Source organism: Cimex lectularius, unplaced genomic scaffold (genome assembly GCF_000648675.2).
Source record: "Cimex lectularius strain Harlan isolate CLEC.00 unplaced genomic scaffold, Clec_2.1 scaffold2, whole genome shotgun sequence".
NCBI classification, from domain to species: Eukaryota; Metazoa; Arthropoda; class Insecta; order Hemiptera; family Cimicidae; genus Cimex; species Cimex lectularius.
In genome coordinates this window covers 4,096,410-4,118,728 of record NW_019394219.1, presented here as the reverse complement: position 1 = coordinate 4,118,728, position 22,319 = coordinate 4,096,410, and the positions used below count along the sequence as shown (strand labels likewise).

Here is a 22,319-nt window from a genome sequence, read left to right as displayed (position 1 = left end):
AATTATTTAGAGGCACTTCAACAAATGTAATAACTAGTGGCGTTTAATAATGTATATACCATGACTGGATGATAAGGAAAGAGGCTGGTGCAACAAGAATGTTGCCTTCCCCCTTACTCATGTTTATATATAGTTTTTATTAAATTATTTATTTGTTTGTCTATTTCCACAAAGAAAACGTATATACAATTTAATAAGAATTTGACACTTCTGTCGGAGAGTTTTAGTGAAGTATACTTCATTTTGCTTATTAAATCCATTAGGTTTCGTGGTCCGATTGACCAAATAAACTCTTTTCAATTAATTAATCTTTAAATTAGGTAATGGTTGAGATAAAATGGCAAAAAAGAGGTAAAATTCAAAAGGTAGGTTGAGATGGGAAGTTGGTGTCTGAGTGGATCGAAGTCACGATAGCTCAAGTGGAAGAGCAGCGACGTATTTAACCGAAGGTCGTGGGTTCGAATCCCGCTGGTGACACTGACTTTTTCATCTCAACCAATACCTTAACTAAAGATTAATTAATTGAAAAGAATTTATTTGGTCAATCGGACCACGAAATCTAATGGTTCTATGATAGAAGGTTCGAATTTTATGCGTGAAATGACCGTAGCCGTTAACACGCCCTTAAAAATTATATGTATCTTTATGTTTTAATTTTCTTAGCAATTCTCTAACAACAAATAAATAAGCTAATAAGAGTGTTAACAAATAAATAATGTGCAACAAGTGGATTTACATTTTTTCAATCTACTAACAACATACGAATAATGGCAGTAACAATAACATAAAATATAATTAAAGCAATAACAAGTCATAACATTAGATATAAGATATAATTGGTTGAGGGCAATTGTTGTTCTTATTATTTATATTATTTATACATAGTTAAATTCTGCTACGAGAAATTCTCTTTATTTTAATGCATGACCAGATATTTGGAACATTCGGTTCCAATCCTTACCATTTAAAATGTTAATAGCACTTTCTCGTGATAATTGCTTCAAGCCCCACATATCGACCCTAAACTCCTCCAACACTCTAAATTCAGGTAGGAAGTGATAATGGTTTTCCGGCGTACTCAAATTACACGTAGAACATATTTTTATTCTCTGAGGTTGCAGTTGTAATAGATGTGTTGGTTGTTGTCATCTCTTTATGTTGAGCATTGACATCTTCCTCTTTAGGTGCAGCATTCCCGTAGGTTCCTCATCGTTCTGGATTCCATTCTGGTTGGTTTGCTAATACCTTTTTCTCCATTACACCTCAAACGATTTTCTTCCAAATCGAAACTAGGAACTCGATCCTCGAAAAATATCGAGTTTATCCATACTGAGACCCTAGCAACTTTGCAACATTGCTTTATTTTGTACTTTACAGTGAGAAGTTTGTCCCTAGTTTGACGGTGTTTTTCAGTTAGATCCCGAGAGACTACCCACCTCGTTCCCTTCAGGATTTTAGCATTCTGGAATATTTTTCTTACATCTATTTCAATATTTTCTTAAGTATTTATTAGGATAATATTTCAAGATTAGTTGTGTTGTTTCTCACGTTCAAAATTGAGCTGCATTATAAACCAGCTTCCCATTGGAAGGTCGCGTTAGCGAGGGATCAGTGTTCGATTCATGTGACGTGTTTTGTAAATCCTTCATCATGATGATGAGCGTTTAATGCTTGAAATCCGGATCTTTGTAAACAACAAATCTGTGAGAAGAACCATCACTTATAAAAAGCGAATCTACATACCCCATCTTCATCATTTCTAATAAAATCTAAACTGTTCGCAATATCGGTCTGATAGTAAACAATTTTTTTTCTCTACAAATACCCTTAAATTTTGTCTAATTACAGTTTATTAATTAAATCTATTACGGGCAATGTTAAATTACTAAACTTTAATAAGTGTTAAAACTTTCCAAAACGTTTGTAGTTTTCGCACGAGCTAAAATATCGATTCAACTCTAGGTTCAAGTGTATGAAAAGTAGGTTCACGTGATACTTTCGAATAACGGACCATTCAGCGACTTCAATATTTACAGGTTGCAACACTGGTTTTAATATTTTAAAAAAAAATAAAGTTTATAGTTTTGCAACAGGGGTAATGTTCTCAACCAATTTACTTAAGGAGTCCAGATATACCCCGAGCGTTATCGGTTTTGGCCAGGTTTCCGTTGGGTACACCATTAACTTCCATGAATGTTATCACGATGCTTTACAAAACACGGGCCTTTTACATCACCGGGCCCCGAGATGTTTGGCTAGATAAACTTGTTTTAAACAATTTTGTCGAATTGTGTTTATCTACTTGCATTTGAGAATGAGCCCGGTGTGGTATATTGTTCAACCGGCTTAATTTCCCCTTTGGAAACCTTTAACTCGTGATATTCTATTAAATTTCAATTACTTTAAAACTTTCAAATTCAACTGAATTACATATTTAAACGCTTTAGAAGAAACTTTTCCTCTTCAAATAAACACAACTTGATGAATGTTCCCTATTATTAACGGAATGACCGAACAGAGTTAGTCTGATATGGCTTATTACTAACCTAAATAGAACCATACTCCATTTTTATTTTAAACCACTACCAACCCATTTAAAATTTATTATTCTCTTTTAAAATAATATTCCAGGAAAAATACTATCAGATTTTTTCCCACCTAATGAAATGTTTGTTTTTAAAAATCTATACATTCTGTTTGTTTATGGTACGAAATTATTTTCTATTATTACACTTTCCTATAATATGATAATTTTATTATTTCGTTTTGTAATAATGTAATAATAATTTTAATTCTAATTCTACTTGTTGTTTTTAAATGTAATGCTTGATAAAATCAGAGAAAATATGCAAAGAACTAACATTAACTCACTCATTTACCATTAATCTTCTAACGATAACTATTCCACCTTTTCTTCTCTTCTCAAATTAAACTTTCAGATTGAATGTGCGAACGCTTTTGTTTCTTGACCATTGATTTCGGCCGGCAGTAGAAAAGACAAGAGGCCTTGACAATGCATTTCGGCCTAGAAGCACAAGGTGAAGTCATTAGCCTCCCAAATAACCTTTCTTTTGAAAGAGAGCGATGATCTCCATGCTTTGCACTTAAAAACAGGACTTTTGTTTTTAGACGGACTTTACATCCGAAGGTCGCGAGCTATGTAATATTAAGTACATTTGAATTATTTTGATAAGATTTAATGTTAATAGAAATGATAAATGGTGGAGTGAGTGTGGTGTTCAATCCTTTTTTTTTAAAAGATAGTTCCTACTCACAGTAAGTTGTTTTGCAACGATCCGGATTTCGAGCCTTTTAGCTCATCATCAGGTTGAAGGACTTCGACAACCACGTCTCTCGACATGAATTGCCAAAGTGAACCCGCTGATACCTCCGCCAACGCGACGTTCCAATTAGCAGCTGATTTTTTTAATGGCGCTCAAATTGAATTTGGACTCATTGGAATTGCCATACATTGGTGAATTATCGGAAAAAGATAGTAAAATTTTTAAACAAGAAGGTTTTAGAATAGCTTTTAGAAGTATTGGTTCACTTAAAAACATTCTCTCAAAACCTAAAGACAAAGTAGACAACTTGACAAAGAGCGGGGGTTTACCAACTCATTTGTAATGATTGTGATATTAAATATATAGGACAAAGCGGTAGAGAAATAAAAACAAGAGTAAAAGAACACTTGCCTAAATCGAGCAANTATATATCCCTCCCTCATGCCCTCTTTCTCTTTTTTTATAGCTATTTTCTTCTTTTCTTATTCCTCTCTATCTTACTTTGTCTTGGGTGACCGAAGTCACGGTAGTTCAATTAATTAGAGCACCGGCGTATCTAGCCGAAATTCGTGTGTTCCAGTCCCGATCGGGACACCAATTTTTCACCTCAGCCATACTATACATAAAAATTATAAGTCAATTTAAATAAAAATGGTTAACTAGGACCAAATAACAAAATATATAGGTTAATATCTCTATTAATCTATATACTCTCTATCGATTCCCAAAACAAGCCATATACCTCTCTATTTGGAACTTTCTTTCTTCTTACTGTATCTCTCTTTCCAATAATTCTTATCTATTTATACTATCTCTTTCTCTTACTCTCTCTTATTCCTTGTTCTCTTTTTTTTCTTTTTCACACAGTTAGTCGCCAACTCTAAATCTTTTCACTCTTTTACAATCTTCATTTTTCTCTCACTCTCAGTTTCCCTTCTTTTCCTTACACTCTTTCTCTTATGTCTGTTTGTTTCTCGCCTTTTTCTCTCTCAATCTATCCCTTTCTCTCTAGTCTCTCACTCTATGTCTTTCGTTCTCTCTTTCTTTCGCTCTCGCTCCATTTCTTTCTGTCTTTCTTTCCCTCGCTTTATATGCTCTCTCTCTCTCTCTCTCTCTCTCTCTCTCTCTCTCTCTCTCTCTCTCTCTCTCTCTCTCTCTCTCTCTCTCTCCCTCTCCCCCTCCCTTCCTCACTCTCTCACTGTCTTTATCTTACCTCGTGCTCTCACTCTCTCTCTCTTTCAAAACTCTGAGTGGATAGGTAAGCGCATAATAAATGTAGCATATCTCAATATAAATGTATTGAAAGTTTAAGTCAAATGGGACTTTGTGCGATGACAAGATAGGATTCTAAATAAATCTCCGAGGCAAAATAATATATGAAAATTGGTCTTGTTAAGCACTTAAGACCTTAAAAATTTGCTTTCGTCCCGTTAAACGGTGAGGAGGGGGGGGGGGTCCTCCGGCCGTTAATGACCGAACCGGTTTAACCGATTAATTGGTATTATTGGCGGACAAGGGCGTTATTTTAACTCCTAGATTTTAAAATTGAAGAGGGGCCAATTTATCTATCCGTCTGATATAAAAGCGTCTTAAAAGATGTTGACATGGCAGGAAATAATAATCTCATGAACCGAGTTGATTGTTGCCGCTTTGAAATTTCCTAAAGGAAGTAGAGCGTTTACTGTAATCGGTTGACCCTTTTTCCATCTCCACACATTTTCGAGCGACCGTCGAAATTCACAATATTTAAACTGATATAGTTTTTTTTCTTGGATAAATCAGTTGTTCGGTGCAGGCGGAGTTTTCGTTTTATGAAAAAGACCGAGGGAGACAATATGATTAGGCTATTCGGTACTAAACTATCCTGGCTATGGGAACCTCTTCGTGACATTTCGTTGTAAACACAAGTAGAAAAAAAGCGACAGATCCTCTTGTTAATGTCAAAAGGTTATTTTATATGTGTGCGTGTTTGCATGCAAACAGAGACAGTTCCAGCTGAAATCTTCAATTTTTCACCTTCGGAAGGAACAACAATCATATTATTAAAATCGTTTTAATGAAGCGTCATACCAAATGGAGCATGATCTCGAGGGTTTGAGTTTATGTGTTGGTAACAGTTCATAACACTTTTGTACCATTCAGCAGAGAAAGACGATATAATAAAAAGAAAATGATAACGAAATATTCCTTGCAATAACAATTAGGAAGAAATTTATAAATACAGAATTACTTTCTTACGGCTTTTTCTAACTATGACGTAAAACGTATTCACATATTTGCCGTACTTGCTCGTCCACGTTTATCTTTGGGATTGTAAGTAACGCTCTTTGTAATTTATAATGAATACAAAATGTTTACTTTTTCACGGTCCGGCCGGGGCTTCCTTATTATTTATTCAACTGTTGTTTGTTTTATGCCGAGTACGGATGGATGGCCGAACTCCCTTAAGCGCTCCTGGGCAAACAGTTTTAGTGAGAACGTGTTTAAAAATAAAAGAAGCTCACTATTATTAACAAAAGACTAGAAATAAAAAAACTTCATTTTTTAATTTAATATTTAACCTTAATCCTGGTTTGCTTCATGCGCAGGATTAAGATTTCATTAACGCAAAAAATTTCTCCCATCCCCTGGTAAAAGTTCACATTAAATTTAATTAAGTGATCAAACATAAGGGTATTTTTTTAAACGAGGGTTCGCAACAACAGAGGTCATATCAACCCTCGGGGTGTATTTTTGTTGACAAAAAGCCCATTTGTAAGTATGTCGGCCCGCATTCGAACCCGGCACCTTTACCTTACAGTGATTGGCGCCGTGACATATGGCTAATTTAATTCGACGTTTGCGTTGCCATGTTAATGTGTTTAAAATCCACTAAAAAGCAAGTAAAAAAACACAAACTCCACCTCGACCAATTAATCCTTAATTTAAACGATTTTGACCTAACCATTAATATAAATTATAAACCGTTGCGCCAACCAACGCCCCGAAAATGATCTTTAAAAAATTATTGTGCCGGGTCAGCTGCACGAATTTGGACAAAAATAAGTAATTTCTTAAAACCCCGGTCCTAAGACATTTTTTTTAACGAGGGTTCGCAACAGCAGAGGTCATATAAACCCGAATTTGGACAAAAACAAGGTTGTTTACTTTTTTAACTTTCTATAAACAAACGAGGTAAAGGAGTAATTATTAACTTAAGAAAAAGAATAACACTAATAAGTGCAGACGATATGATATTGATGACCTCAACATCAGCATCTCTGCAGCTGGTGATAAGGGAAAATTTTATTGCTGTAAGTAGAACTTAAATTTAAATCGACAAACATCCCAAATCGTAGTCAGTTGGCAAGGAGCCGAAAAAAATTCACGAATGGCGAAAAATGGTTCTTTAAAGGGGAAATAGTTGGCAACATGAACCGCTACAAACATATAATGATGGACTTCACCACATCCTTGAAGATGAAAAATCAAACTATGTAAAAGTATTTAACAGTGCGCGCTACGTAATGACTAAGAACAGTACAAGTAGAAAGGAAGATGGTAATATTCTATAGCTACGAGATCTGTAGTGTGTGCGCTAGTCTGGGGTTACTTAAATATTAAGGAAGATCCAGAAAGACTTCATTAGGAACCTGCCAACTAACACTACAGCTATACCCTGATTCTGCATCTGAAATATGTAAGTAACGTACTGAACCATGCACCTAGCTTAGGCGTCAAAAGCAATGGCATATTATATATAAACATTTGTCAGAGTTGGGCAGGCTTACGGGTAGGGATGAGCTGAAGTCAGCAGTACTGTGTGAATTAAAAAGTTTATGGTAAATAAAAAGAATGACAGGGTAGCCCATGTTACGGACTACTTTAACTACTTCATTAAGAAACTTTTCTGTCTGCGAACTACTACCATGGGTTATATTTTATATTGGGAGTCTGTCACACCGCACAAAGCTGCGCCCTGAGCCTGCACTGAAATATATGTAACAGGAATCTTCATTAAAACCTCAAATATAGGACCAATGCACTACTCTGGTTTTCACGATGATATGCTCACAACATGAGAGTCGCTGTTCCGTTTACACCGACCAACTAGACAAAGTGTGCAGATGCAGCATGCACGATGTATACTCAACCGTACTTAGCGATAATGAAGGCACTGTCCGCAGTGGTGTGGTGCATTCCCAAAAATCACACTTGCTAGACAAGACTGTTAGCAGGTTCATTTTCATTTGTATTTTTGTTTAAGATAATCATTGATAGTGTGAATCGCTATTCCATAGAAGATCTCAAGGCCTATCAGCAATGTTCTTCCTTGCAAAGGCATCCGCTTTCTCGTTGCCTCCTATTCCATATGTCCTAGGACCCACCAGAGGCTGACTTTGTTTTGCATACCTAATTTGTTTAGTTTGGTTTTGAAATTCAGCACCATTTTTGAGCTAATTGATTGAACTTAGCGCTTTGATGGCTGCTTGGCTATCTGACATGATAGCTACATTCTTGTCTTCGTACCCATTATTCACATTGAATTGGGTACATATTTTAATTGCATGGCCCTCAGCTTGGAAGATACTGGTATATTTTTATATGGGTTCTGATTATTTGGTTCCATGACCGAATACTCCTGCCCCATACCTTTTAGCGTTCTAGATCTGTATACCAATAGATGGTGCCATTCTTAAAGGAGGTGTTTTTCTCTCTTTCCCATTCCTTTTTGGTACCTAAGTTTATTTGGAAATTTTGGTTAAACTCAAACATCCTATCAAGTCGTCTCTTGGGCCTAAGTATCGGATGGTCTTCCATTAGGTTGTTGCTATCTCTCCATTTTAGTTTTATTCCTATTGGTGGTTTCTCTTTGATAATATTAATAATAGTTTTCAGTGATGTCCTCGTTATCATGGGTTGGAGGGAACCAGTAAAAGTAAAAAACCAAACAAGTTTGCCGTCGAGTCGCCCGCCAGACGCGAATCACCGGCCCGAAGAAAAAAGTGCTACTTGGAATATAGTTACATAAGTATGAAAAAGAGAGTGAAAAAGATTAACAAAATCGTGATATTCAAGTCGAAACACGGCAGATAGTACATAAAACGAACATGATTCCCTTCCCCCTTTCCATTTCAAATAGGCCATATGTCGATTTAGAAAAGACACATTTCATGTTTAAAGACGGAGCGGAAAAGTGATTTACATGGAAATTCGGCGTGTTACAGAATTTCAGCCCGTCAATGCATGCAATGAATAGTGTATGAGAGTGTGACATATTCGCCGCCGACGACAACCACGGAACGGTCCGAAAATATCCCGTTCGGCCGAAAGGGAGTGTCATTCTTTAAGTGTTATATCTCCTATTGGAACAAATAAACACTTGCTCTGTACAGAAACAAAACAATAAAATCTAACAAAGTTTACTTATATTAATCATAATTGCTTTGACTTTTTGGTATTTTATAGAAAGTTATGAAGTAAATGCATAATTCACATAAAAAGCGAATTAAGCGTGCGATTTCATTACACTTAAAAAATGTTTTCAGACTCTTCAATTATTTTTAAATTGACTTAATGGATGCTCGTTTATATTGATAATTACCTTTTAAAACTCTACACCACATGTACAGGGCATGGATTGAATTACAAACACACACAAAATCGGTTCTTCCCACTTTTAATTTATTTTTACAGCCGCTTGGCTGAAGCCTAACATAATATGTTATCCACTTGGGAAATGAATCTAACTGTACGGAGATGTACGAGCCCTGTGTGCTCCCTCCAACTTTAATTTCCGCTTTTCAAGTACAACAATAGAATCCGTCTGAAAATCAAGAGAGACGAAATAAATTTTGGATGATATCGTTCTTGGAAAGGAGGGCAATTTGTGAAAATGAAACGGTTCGATTACGCCACTCGTGTTAAAATGTAATCCGTGTTAATGAAAACAGATATATAAAAGCGTTTGTTTAATTATAGCCGCAATCATGTTCGACGTAAAACGGGTCTTCGATATCACGTGGTGGCCAGCCGTAATGGAGAGTACAATACACGCACCCAGGGATATTTACCGCCTAATAAAACACAATTCTCGCCGCAAATGGCAAAAACTGTGAGGTGTAGATGGGAACCCTTCAGAGTTCTGTTTAGGGACCATACCTATGGGTCGATGTAGACGACTTCACCGTGTTAGTGGAAGCTCAGATCAACATTTCCAAAACCTTGAAAGTGTGGGCACCTGGATATGTTAGGTTGTCAGCTCGTGGTGCAAATCTGATACAATGGAAGTTACTCTTGAAAAGTTTCAGCTTCCCGTGCTAAAAAGAAAATTGAACATGAAGAGCCCTCCCTTAGTACGATTAAACGGATCTTCCACCCGAAGCCTGAAGTTCGTAAAATATTTGGGGTAACCATAGGACGATACCTGAACACCAAGGGGCATACCAAAAAGCTGAAAAGCGTCATGATAAACAAGAGTTGCCTTTGCCAGAAACATATGCGGAACAGCGTGGTGCATGACCTATAGGGTTATTATGTATAAGCCATAGCGGAATCGGTTTTGATGCATGCCCGGCTTGGGCTAAGAATCTTAATGGAACAAGCACAGCGAAGCATCCAACCTAATGTAACGAATAAAATACCAATTGATTTAAAAATCAAAATGAGGATAACGAAATGGGAAATGATTAGTGGACTACCTAGGCATTATGGTAGCCGAAGAGAATGATGATTGGGCCATCACCCAGTGGCAAGCGGAATGGGTAATTTGTGACAAAAGGTAATATACCTTTAATGTCTTTCCTAGTATAGAAGGGCAACTGCAAAAGAAGCACATTCAAGTCGATTACATGGCAAGTTCCTTTTCGGACATGGAGATTTCATAGCCAAGCTCTATCAGTTCAGTTTAAAGCCAATGCCAATATGCTCATACAGGAAGAAATGACAGAAAATAAATTCTTAGAGTGCCTACAATTCAGAGAACTTATGGAAACAAATAGACATTGGACGCTCTCAAAAAATGGTTCCATATTAACCAAAAGAAACTGTAAGCTTGCCTACCGAAAATTATAAGAGAAAAAATAAGCTCGTATAACAAGTTGTCCGAAATCCAAAAAGAATACTTTTTGTTGTCTATCCGAATAGAGACAGGTCAAAACTTCTTGTCCGTAAAGAAAAACACATTTTAAAAGTACAGGGAGAGCTCATAAAAGGGGTGGATAAGTTTTTCAATTTTCTTGATGTTGATGCACTTCACCTTTAATTTACACCAGACAACTTGTCGACTAGCTTTCTTTTTTTTAAGGTTAAAAATTAAGTTTTTTTTCGTTCAAACTGAATTAACATTTAAAACAAAAACTATCATTGATTAACCAGCTTCCAGTTAAAATTGATTTTTTATTAAGGAGAAAACTCAAACAAGTAGTAAATGAGTTGTTAATTTCCCTCAAAAACAATAACACCTTTTTTTTTATTCTGAACACCTGAACACACAGTAATCGGAAGTTACTTTTCTCAACGGTTCTAAACAATAAAAACCTTACACTTTTTAACTTTAACTCACATAAATGCCAATTAAGTGTTTTCTCGTATAACTTTCAATGAAATAAACCATTTCTTGTCCCGGTTATTTGTGTTTGTAAGTATTTGTTCGGATTGATCAGACTTACAGATGCAAAAAGCAAGAATAGGCTGACCAAGATGATCGACGATGATTATCGCTCTGCTGCATTCAGCACTTGACATAACTTATAAACAATTTTTCAATTAATTAATATTTATGAAAGGTATTGGTTGAGATAAAAAAACAATGTACTTGTAAACAATGAAGCATTTGTTTGCTTGACCACATCGACCAAAATGGAATTCTCAGCTAGTCGACAAACTTTTTTCTATATACACTAACTTTCACAAGGTCGGCTTGATCGTTTGTGATGTTTATAAATTATTGCCCTTGGTAATCACATAATTATGAAGGCTTGAGAGGGACTTGACATTGTTTAAGATGCCATAATATCTAATTGATATATACAAACAGCGAGTAACCGTCGACTAAAGTCGTTGAGCTTGATTTATTTTGAAATACGCAAAACGAAAACTTCCAAAGAGAGAATATGTGGAAAAATTGGATGGAAGAAGAGGCGGACCAGGGTGATCTGTGATAGCTATTCGGTATTTGACAATTGATCTGATTTGTGAATTGAAAAAAACGCGTCTGACACAAACGTTGAATGTTTCTTGATATTAACGCACGCTAGTTTTATTACCAGACAAAGTTTTTTTTTTTTTTTTTTTTAATAAAACCCTTTCTGACCCCTGATTGGTCGACGTGCTCTGCATTGACGAACGGTTCGGCTTGATCTGTGGATGCCAGAAATGCCGAAACGCGTTCGTCATTGACAAACAGCGAGCATAGGCGGATAAGTATGAACAAAGTCGTGAAAATGGTTGTTGTTTGGTATTTGACAAGTTGGCCTGGTTTTTGCATTTTCCTGGATTCACGCATGTAGAAAAAATTTCTGTGGGTTTGTACACTTTGCTTTTATTGTTTACAAAATAATTATCATGTCGTTTGGTCGTTTACTATTATTTTGGTAGAACTACCCTCACTGTTTTGCTCTGTCAGACGTGTTACAGCTTCTCGCCATCTTCATTGTTGGATAAAAATTGCTTTGCCAAAGTCATTAACTTTGACCAAATTAACTTGAGTTTTAAAATTGTAAGAGATTTGGTCGTTTTGGATCATTTTGGTGAATCTTCGATGTTTTGATCTGTCAGTTAGTTCCGGCTTCTCACCATCATCATGGGGTTGTTTTCTTGTCTCGACTTATTGAAATCTCTGACCAACTAATTATTTTCCAAATGTAATTAATTTGTGATATATCGCACTTCAGTTGAAAAATCGCTATAGGTTTGATGGTTTGGTCTCGCTTTCTTGCTTGATGTCTTTCAGGCGCGTTTCGGCTTCTCATCATCATCAGGGTGGATTGTTTTCTGGCCTCGCCCATCTTATATCGCACTACAACCCACGCTTTTCGGATGACATTAACTTGCAATATATTGCACCTGAGATCTGGTCAGTCATCCTTGCTTATCAGATCCGTCAGTCGCGTTTCCGCGTATTGCCATCGTTATTGATTGATCAGGGGTATAAGCACGGTGTACGGCCACAGATACCCACCACTGAAAATTGAGTTACTGAAACAGGTAGATCAAATAATCGGAAATGATCAAACTCCATGATTCAACAAGTCCAACATCCAGCAGACCACAAGAGAAAGCTTCACAAACTAGACAAGCTTTTTTAGACTTTTTTTCCTTAAGCGTCCCTTGGCCCTTATCGAGTGATCGTAATCTTTATCTGTTAAAATCCGGTCTGATTGTTTGTTGAACATTTGTTCAGCTTGTGGACAAGATGCTGTAAAATTTGTAAATCAGACTAACTAAACGAGAACTGACGGACCAATAGATCTGGGACGATTAAGCGGCAGACAAATTGGTTGTTCGGAATGTGACACTTGACAAATGACTTGTCGTAAACTCTACTCAAAATCTTTGTTATTTTACAACTTGCTTACACCATAAAGTATGAAATCCTCTTTGAGTAGATGAACAATTCGATAAGTTTGATCTGACAGACACAGAGAGAGTAGGCGGACCTAGATGATTGGGTTGAAAGAAGAATTTAAAAAATATCAAATTACAAAAGTGCTTTAAAAACGTAAACAAATAAGAACTAAAAGCTTCATACGTTTTGTGGGTGAATTATTTCTCGGACAAATTTATGTTATCACAAATTTCTTAATGAAAGCATGATATATTCACATATTCTTTATGCTTTTTAAAACTCAAATTACCTCACAGAAATCTACAAAAACTATCTGTGCTGCCAACTATCTAGGACGATAAAAAGATATACTTGCATTCTGTTAAATATGTACGCAAAAAATTAACTGTAAATTGAAATCAACGTGCCTCCGCGTTGTAGGCATCATCGCTTCCTCCAAAGAATACATTTAAAATGATTTGTCAGGATGTAGGGTCGTATTTGAAATTTCGAAGTTGAACTGGGCCTGAGGTACCCTGTATAATTTGCGCAAAAAAGGTAATTTGAAACTAGACTAAAAAATATTAAACATGCATTGTTTTCATTTTTTTGATAGCGTCATTGGTGCAAGAGAAACCGGGCCATCTAAAAAGTACACCCTGTATACAGCTGATATCCCTTCCCATCCCAATACCACAGTCCTAACATTCACTGATGGCACTGCAATTCTATCCTATAACTTCTACTCATCATAGCTCACCGAACCCACCAGACACATGGTTCAAGAATGGTGGATCAAAACATCACAACGGCCCAAAACGTTCACCCTTCAATCATACACAACTCAATACAGAAATCAATATAGACAAACACCCTAGAACTATGGGGTTCAACCAAACTCTCCAATAACCTTGGAACCGAAAACGTCAACCGCTAACTAGGGCTGTATCTAGACAAACGAATCACCTGAAATCCCATACACGACTTAAAAGAGCAGAACTGAACCGACGATATCGATAACTTAAAAGACTACTAGAGAACAAATTTAAACTCTCCTTTCACAACACAATACTCATAAACAACTCAACACTGAAACCAATGTATACATACAGCATAGAACTATGGAGTTCAACCAAATTTTCTAAAAACCTCCCACCCCCTTCCCACCGAAAACGTCAACCGCCACCTAGGGCTGTATTTAGAAAAACGAATCACCTGGAATCCCACACACGGCTCAAAAGAACAGAACTGAATCGACAATATCGATAACTTAAAAGACTAGTAGAAAACAAATTTAAACTCTCCTTTCACAACACAATACTCATCAACACTCAATACTGAAACCAATATATAAAGACATATGGCTTAGAATTATGGGGTTCAACCAAACCATCCAATCTTCGCAGAACCAGACCTTACAGTCACGAATCCTTAAATCCATCGACAACGCCCCGTTCTATTTTTCTTACCATAATGACCTAAATGTTTACTTTTCAAATGAGTGGTAAAATCCAGCTACAAAAAAATTCCACATAACCTCCGATCCCATACTATTTCCCTCGTACAACTACCCCTTTCGATCTCTAACTAGCAATGCTCCTTAATGGCTAAAAAGGCCCTTTGTGCTCAGAGATTGCGAGTGATTATTGCTGAATGATGATTAGGGATAATGATGATGTCTAATTCTGGAGTGCCATCGCTGGATAGCTTTTCCACCCTATGTCTTTTCGTTTTTGTTTTCTTTTAATTTGAATTATCTAATGATATATGTAACTTATTGCCATTATATTACTCAATCAAATAAAAAAAGCAATAACAAAAATATTTTTAAAAAATAAATTGACACTGTTTTAAGAGAATCAGCGTTCTTGGTAATCGTGACATTTTTATTATTTACTATAGGTGATACTTTACAAAACATTTCTAGCCTCTCGTTATCATGTACCCAATTTATTATTATTGATATTATTTTATTTGGCTTTATTAAAATTTGTTGGAACGTTTCTTAGAATATTTTTAAGTCATATCGCCCCTACGTTTTCAGTTTGAACTGGTGAAAAGTTTTCTCCCGTTTGAAGACTTTGAAGAAACAATTTTAAATCCCGTGCCTTTTAATTTGGCTCATTTTCCATTCGAGGATGGACAAGTTTCCACAAACGCTCGCGAGTTCTCGTGTCAGGACCTGCCCTAAGTTGTTTCGTTGCCTTCCGTTTTTATATTATCTCGTTCCCGATCAGGAAACTGCCAGGTGTCAGTTTGAGAGATTGCTCGCAAAAAAGGACTGTTTTAGCACATTTAAGCAACGCGACATGTTTGCTTTATAAAACAGCTTTCGTGTTTGAAATGAAAATATCATTTTTTGTCAAACTATATGCTGAATGTACAGTTTTTTTTTGGCAATTTTATTTATTTGTAGAATTTAGCTAATGTTCCCTTCCTTTCTAACCACATTTGTCGTTTATTCGTGAGGTGGTAACAATTTTCTGTAATTAGATCGTCACTAATTTCACTCTTCACTACATAAATAAAACTAAAATTTGAAATAACAAGAATAACACAACTAGAACAATGCTGGAAGGATCTGTTCATTTAACAGTAAAAAAATTGTGTTTGTGTATTTGTAAACAAATGAAGAAACAATTAATTTTCTTATTCTAATACCTTCCAAGGCAATGTGGGCTTCCTCTTTGCTTCCTCATGCACTATTATTCCAATTTGTTCCTTTAGCCATTTAACTATAATTCTTCAGTGCTTTATTTGCCTAAGTTGGTACAGCATTAAGCCTTATTTCAGCTGTGACTTCATAACGGACTTTGCTGTTTGTCCGGGTTGACAAAGATCCATACAAAGTTGTTCTGTTTTATACATAGCAGAAGGTGCTTGTGAATCATATGGCAGTATTTGTATGATAGATTATTGGAGCAGTGGGGGTTGAGAAAGAAGATAAAAGAGTCATCTATCGATGACCAACATTAGGCAGCTTTGACTGCATGTTATGATCCCAGTGGGTGGCTTTATGCACCTAGTTAGTCAATAAGCCAGGGGCACCTCCTTTGGGATAAGTGTGGAAAGGTCAAAACAGCTGGAATGAAGAAATAATTTGGCAAGAAATGTGAGGTGTCTGAATTTGGCTAGGTCAATATCATAATTAATTCAAGCTCTGAAAGTAGGATTACCAAGAATCATCGGTGAAGGTCATTCAATTCCAGGAACTACAAAAGCTGTTTACAGTAAGCCTTTTTGTTGTAAATAATTATTAAGTATTTTAGTTGTCTTGGACCTGTAGTTCACTTCTGCCATTTTAAGTCACATATGTAGATTTCATGTTTTGTCTATTTACAGTTTGAGAATAAAGGACACATATTGGGATTTTTTGTTTAATTCTTCATTTGTTTCTGAGGTAAGGAGATAGTCTTGGAAGTATCAAACTCCAATGATAGAAGGTTTGCAGAGAGACTGTTGTATCATCAGCAAAGTAAGGGTGGGATTATTAACAGAAGTCTGCTGTGAACTACAGTATAAAGTACATATTTTATTACTTGTTTGTCCCAATTGTCTCAAAACATTTTCAACTGCAGAGAAACACTGCTCTGCAATTCGTTAGAAAATTTGGGCAGTTTCTTCTTTGTATTGTAATTAAGAACTATGTACCTTCTTCATTGCATTATTGTGTCTGTTGTGACTTGACAACGCTTTATAATTTTAAAAAAGTTCCATTCATGATTGGGTGATACTTGTTCTCTCAAGTCTTTCATTCTGAGACCCAATGAAGAGAGATTTGTTTTTATAAATTATTTATTTCTAATTTTAGTGTCAAAATTCTTACAGACATTTTTATCACATCTTTTTATCGGGAATTTCATAAAAATATATATGTTTACAGAGTCCAAACCGAACTCGTCACCCAAAGAGGCTCATGACTCGAAAGACACTCCCCTCAACTCTGAGTATGAAATTATTTTCACACAGTAAGTATATTTGAAATAACTTAAAATAAAATAACAAAATAACTCATTTTTTCTTTCTTTTTTTGTCCCAAGTTGTTCAGGGTTTGGAAGATCTATCCAAAACCAGATGGGATTAAAGGACTCCCAAATAATATTTGCAATTGGTGCTGTAATAATTGGTCTTTTAATATGGGGTATACTGTATGGCGTGGTCCTTGATGAGGTAGCCCCAGGAGGAGATCTCTTTCAGATTTTAGTTCTTGTAGTTAGTGCCTATTTAGCTGGAAAGGTGAGGTATATTACTTCTTTTTTTTTATTTTTATTATTTAACTTTTTCTTTGAATCATAGGTAGTAGGAATGTGCCATTTACCCCCTCTACTAGGTATGCTTACAACAGGCATCGCGATGCGTTCTGTTGGTTTCTTTGAAATCTCAGGGGTTTATCCTGATCTTGTCACTAAATTGAGGTAAGGAAAAGCACAATTTTACAACTGTAAAAAAAAGTACCTGTAAAATTGTTTCAGAGAGACAGCTTTGACAGTAATATTAATCAAAGCTGGGCTCGGCCTTGATGCCGTAGCATTAATGAAACTAAGCCTTGTTGTATTACGCTTGGCCATCCTACCCTGTATAGCAGAAGCTGTGGCGGCAGCTGTATTTTCATATTTTATTTTAGACTATCCTATTCTATGGGGGCTTCTTTTAGGGTAAGTGATTTTATTTTTATATTTTTTTGGTTTAAAAAAAAAAGAAGCAATAGAGTAAGAATACTTGACTTTTCTTCAGTTCAGAGTGTTTAGCATTACATAAAGAATCATGTTTTGATTTAATTAATACCCAAAACATATTTGTCAGGTTTATGTTGAGTGCAGTCTCCCCTGCAGTGGTCGTACCGACTTTACTGAGTCTGAAAGAAAAAGGCTATGGAGAAAATAAGGGAATTTCAACGCTTGTTATTGCTGCATCTAGTTTAGATGACATTGTTGCTATTTCAGTGTTTGGTGTATTCCTTAGCATAATATTTTCTCCAGGTGAGTGATTGACATTCACTTTTTAATTAATTCAGACAACATGACTAATGTTTTTATTTTTCTCATTCTAGCGGGACATCAAGATGGTATGTGTTGTACTTTTTTTATTTTTGTTAACATTTTAAGTTGTTAAATAATTCTTATTTGTAAATAATAGGGAAAATGCTTGAACAGTTATCTCAGGGACCAATCGAGATGTTACTGGGTTTAGTACTCGGCATCTTCTGGGGTCTAGTTGCTGCTTTCATTCCACACAAAGACGATGTATTTAGTTAAAATATTGGAAAACTTTATATTTGTATTTTAATATTTTTGCAATTTTGCAGAAACAAGTCGTAACAAAACGGGTGTTGATGATCGGCTGTGGAGGACTGTGTGCAGTACTTGGAGGAGAGGTAATTCACTACAGTGGCGCTGGTCCGTTAGCCTGTATTGTTTCAGCTTTCACCGCAAGCCTTGCATGGAAGATACAAGGCTGGAGTACTCATGTAAGTAAAATCATTTTCCAAAACAGATTGACTGTTTTGACTACTGTTAAATATACATTCCAGCATCCCGTTGTTGAAGCGTTTGGAACCATTTGGACAATAATTCAACCAATGCTGTTCGGACTGATTGGTGCTGAAGTTGATGTCAAATTACTGCACGCAGATACTATACTGAAAGGAATCGCTGTCATATGCGGCGCTCTTGTCATAAGAGTTATTTGCTGTTGTGTCGTACTTCTTGGTAGCAAACTGAACTGGAAAGAAATCATATTTGTAAACCTTGCTTGGCTTCCAAAAGCCACTGTCCAGGTACTTGAGAAGTTCAACAAAATTGTTTAAACTTGGTTCAGTTTCATTACATTCAACTCTACATTTCAGGCTGCACTTGGGCCAGATGCCCTTGAACTTGCAACCCGTGCCGAAGAAAAAGATGAACAAGACATACTGAGAGGTCACCAACTTCTTACTCTAGCAGTACTTTCTATTTTAATGACAGCTCCAGTAGGCGCCATAGGGATTTCAACGACAGGTCCTTACTTACTTTCAAACGTTTCAGTTGAACCTGAAGCTGGTAAGTTTCGTTAATATATTTTGTTTTATTAATTAATATTAAAATATTGTTCATATATTAACATATTATTCTTGTCATTGAAAAATCAATTACTTGGCTATCAGTGAAGATCATAATGCCATGAGAGAGCGAGAGAGAGAGAGAGAGAGAGAGAAAGAGAGAAAGACAAAGAGAGTGAGGGAGAGAGAGAGAGCAAGAAAAAAGAGAGAGATAGAGAGAGAGAGAGAAAGCGAGACAGAGAAACATAGAGAGAGAGAAAGGAGAGAAAAAGAGAGAGAGATATGCATGATTAGTCAAACTTTTTAATATTTCCATATGTGAGTCTATGTGCAATATAATAGCCTTATTTTTAATAAACTTGTGTTAATTTTATATTATTTGATTTGGATTAATATTGAGGATTTCCAATGTTTCCCATTTTTTTAAATTAATAATTAACGATTTGCCATGCAATTAATTTTTGGTATAAACTAAACTGATATTATCCCGTTCATAACCTAATTACATCCACATTTGAGGGATTAGAATGTTTGAAAAAATGTATATTAGATTAACCTAATTTTTACCAAACAGATACTATTGCTTCAACATAATGATACTAACCACGCCCCTCCTTTTCTATAGAGGAAAATATTGAAAGTGCGGACACCGCAATGCACATGAGCGAAGGTACGCAGCTAAAGAGCGAAACGAAAGAAGATGCCGCATCTAAAGTATGAATGTAAAACACAAGGTTCGCCTGGGAGTGAAAAAATGCCTTTTAACAGACTTTTAAGAGAGTAATCGTGAGAGCGTATTGCCAAGGTAGAACAGTTGGAACGTCTTGCATTTCAAAACTCCCCCATCCCATGTGATCATTTGATAGTTGTAGTAAAGAAGCTTTGTGCGATGAAGACTTGCCTTTCACGGTGTTTAATGGACGAAAACAAAAATATACTACTAAATGGCAATAGTAGTCTTAGGCTGTTTGAATAAATTTATTATTATTATTTTAATGAACATAAAAATAGAAAGCAATGAATATTAGAGTTATATATATATTATTGAACCTTTGGTTGTAAATGGAAACCTAAAACTAATTTTGTGATTAAAATGTTTATTAAAAAAAATATTGCACATGCAATTATATAAATTGACAAAAAAAGTTCAATAAGAGTATTTCCCCTTGTAGATCGCTCAAAGAAAAATATATATATTTAAATTAGAGATAATACTTTTAAATTTATTTTTGTTTTTAACGTTTGCAAGTATTCTTTGTTGGCAATGATATTATTTTTTTAAACATAATATTTTAAAACTGTGTTAAATATTTATCTTCATAAATTTAATAATTGTTTTTAATTTTTAAAATTGAAATTAAATGTATTATAACTGTTGACGAGTAAAAATTTTACAGTATATTATTGAAACAGTATAGATTTTTAAAATATAACAGAACTTTGTTTTTATTGTAAATGATAAAGATTATAAATATTTATTTGTAATTTTTTTAATCTTATTTGATTTTTTATTGAAATGTTATATATATTGACTTTGTTATTTTTATCAAATAATTTAACCTAAGATGTTATATAGTATCAATTTAATATTTCTGAGCTTTGTTTGTGAACTGTGATATAATACTTAACATTAGAGGGTGATTCTGGTAAAATTAAAAAAAAAAAATTAATAAGTTGTATAAAGTGTAAAAAAATTTCGATATTTATGTTTTTGCCCATATCCAGAAAATTTAAACTGCGTTTATATAGAAACAACATAAATAATGACTCTTTTGACACAGAACCACCCGCTCTTGTTAGTGCGGGCAATTGGGTCACAAATAAGATCAAGAAAGTGATTAAATATTGTAAAAAAAATCTAATAGCCATATTTTCGTTTACTTAATTTTAATGACAATAACTTTGATCACTATATTAATTTCTCTTAATGTGCTAAGATAATATGTTTAATCATCAACAATTTTACTTTTAAGAAAGGGTGTTGGATTTTTTTTTTTTTTTTAAGTTGTGAGATATCTTGTTGTACATATATTTAATTTTAAAAAGAAGGTAGAACATTTTAAGAATTAAGATAAATAAAACCAGGGAATGGTTCAAGTTTAGAGTTTAGATTAGACATCATTCTCACTTTTTAGTTTTCTAATTATAATTATTTTTCTTGCTTAACAAACTAAACTTTCAATGTAGTCAGTTTGTTAAGCAGAATCACATTGTATCCATTTAGTGTATTCTTTACAATTCAAACTAAATTGCACTATTACTTCCTTTCACATTTAAAAGCGACAAAAGAGGGTAGAAATGAATTTTTATCTTCATTACTATCAGAGCAATAAGCTGTCTTTAATTGCAAAATTTGTTCTTAAAACAAGTAGAATCGTGTTACATTCAAATTTATAATTATTATACTTCATTCAAATTATCTAAAGTATTAAAAAATATAAGTAGATGATTTTTTTTCACTAATCACAATTTTATACTTGTATAAAGTACAAATCAAAATCCTATAAATTCTCAAAAGACACCTTTCACATTGTTTAAAATAAAAATGAAAACTTTCAAGGAAAATAATCTCTTGGTCCATTTTGCATTTATAATAATTAAGAACTAAAGGTTTAGACATGAAAAACTTCAATTATTTCAAAACAAACCCTCAGATTTTTTTTAAAATTAGTTTAATATAGATTTAAATTAATTTATACAATAGTCTCTTCAAAGAAAACTGTTAGGGGTGTGAGAAATTAATATAAAATATAAAATCGTAGAGGTAGAACCAAACATATCGGATTGGTTGTTGTAGTTACAGTTGATGAATTAGTGAAGATACATTTAATTTTGAGATTTGATGTCATTTAAACAAAACAAAAAATATTTTTAGTGATAAAATAAATTCCTTTTGATGTTATAAATGATATTTTAATATTTGTAAATAATTTCTTGGTTGTTTGTATTCTCTGTTGTTTTTGTGTTTTGTTTCTACCAAAGGAGAAATATTGTTCGTTGTATAATTTTATTGAGTGAAATTATGTTGCATTTCTGTTTAAAAAAAAAAAAAAAAAGATATGAATATATATTGACGTTAAAAGTTGGGTCACTTGTATTGTATGAAATGTGCCAAAATGTTTTTAAAAAAATTAATAGGTTTTATGTCTTTTAAAATTACATAAAGGAAAAGGGGTAATCGCAAAGAAGTGTAATTTCTAAGTTTAATTATTACTTCAACAAATGAAATATAAATACAAAAACATTTTCTAATCTTAACTACAATTATAATAACATCAGTATAATTTGACATAAATAATTTGTATTAGCTATAAACATTTAATAATTCCATAAACTGGAATAAAGTAATAATTGATCTTAGTAACTATGAATGGAATGGATGACACAAATCAAAATGGAATGTATAATTCTATTTTTGGTTTCCATTAAATTTCCTAATTGTTAATAATTAATAGTGTTGTAGAGTACTTTA

The 22,319-nt window shown here is 34.4% G+C and overlaps 1 protein-coding gene across 2 annotated transcripts in view; it reads left to right on the top strand.

Moving 5' to 3' along the window:
- The window catches only part of LOC106666817 (sodium/hydrogen exchanger 9B2-like), a 55,260-nt gene extending 34,980 nt beyond the window's left edge, over positions 1 to 20,280 (top strand). Inside the window, exons 3-13 of one of the 2 annotated variants that reach the window (XM_014394286.2) lie at positions 16,694 to 16,778; positions 16,851 to 17,046; positions 17,107 to 17,225; positions 17,283 to 17,465; positions 17,614 to 17,789; positions 17,861 to 17,875; positions 17,947 to 18,053; positions 18,116 to 18,277; positions 18,341 to 18,586; positions 18,656 to 18,848; positions 19,473 to 20,280. In XM_014394286.2, the coding sequence (XP_014249772.1) occupies positions 16,694 to 16,778; positions 16,851 to 17,046; positions 17,107 to 17,225; positions 17,283 to 17,465; positions 17,614 to 17,789; positions 17,861 to 17,875; positions 17,947 to 18,053; positions 18,116 to 18,277; positions 18,341 to 18,586; positions 18,656 to 18,848; positions 19,473 to 19,567 (1,577 nt within the window). In that variant the 3' untranslated portion in view covers positions 19,568 to 20,280. The remainder of the gene's footprint in view (positions 1 to 16,693; positions 16,779 to 16,850; positions 17,047 to 17,106; positions 17,226 to 17,282; positions 17,466 to 17,613; positions 17,790 to 17,860; positions 17,876 to 17,946; positions 18,054 to 18,115; positions 18,278 to 18,340; positions 18,587 to 18,655; positions 18,849 to 19,472) is intronic. The other variant, XM_024230254.1, reaches the window with a different exon arrangement.
- The last annotated feature ends 2,039 nt before the right edge of the window (positions 20,281 to 22,319 follow it).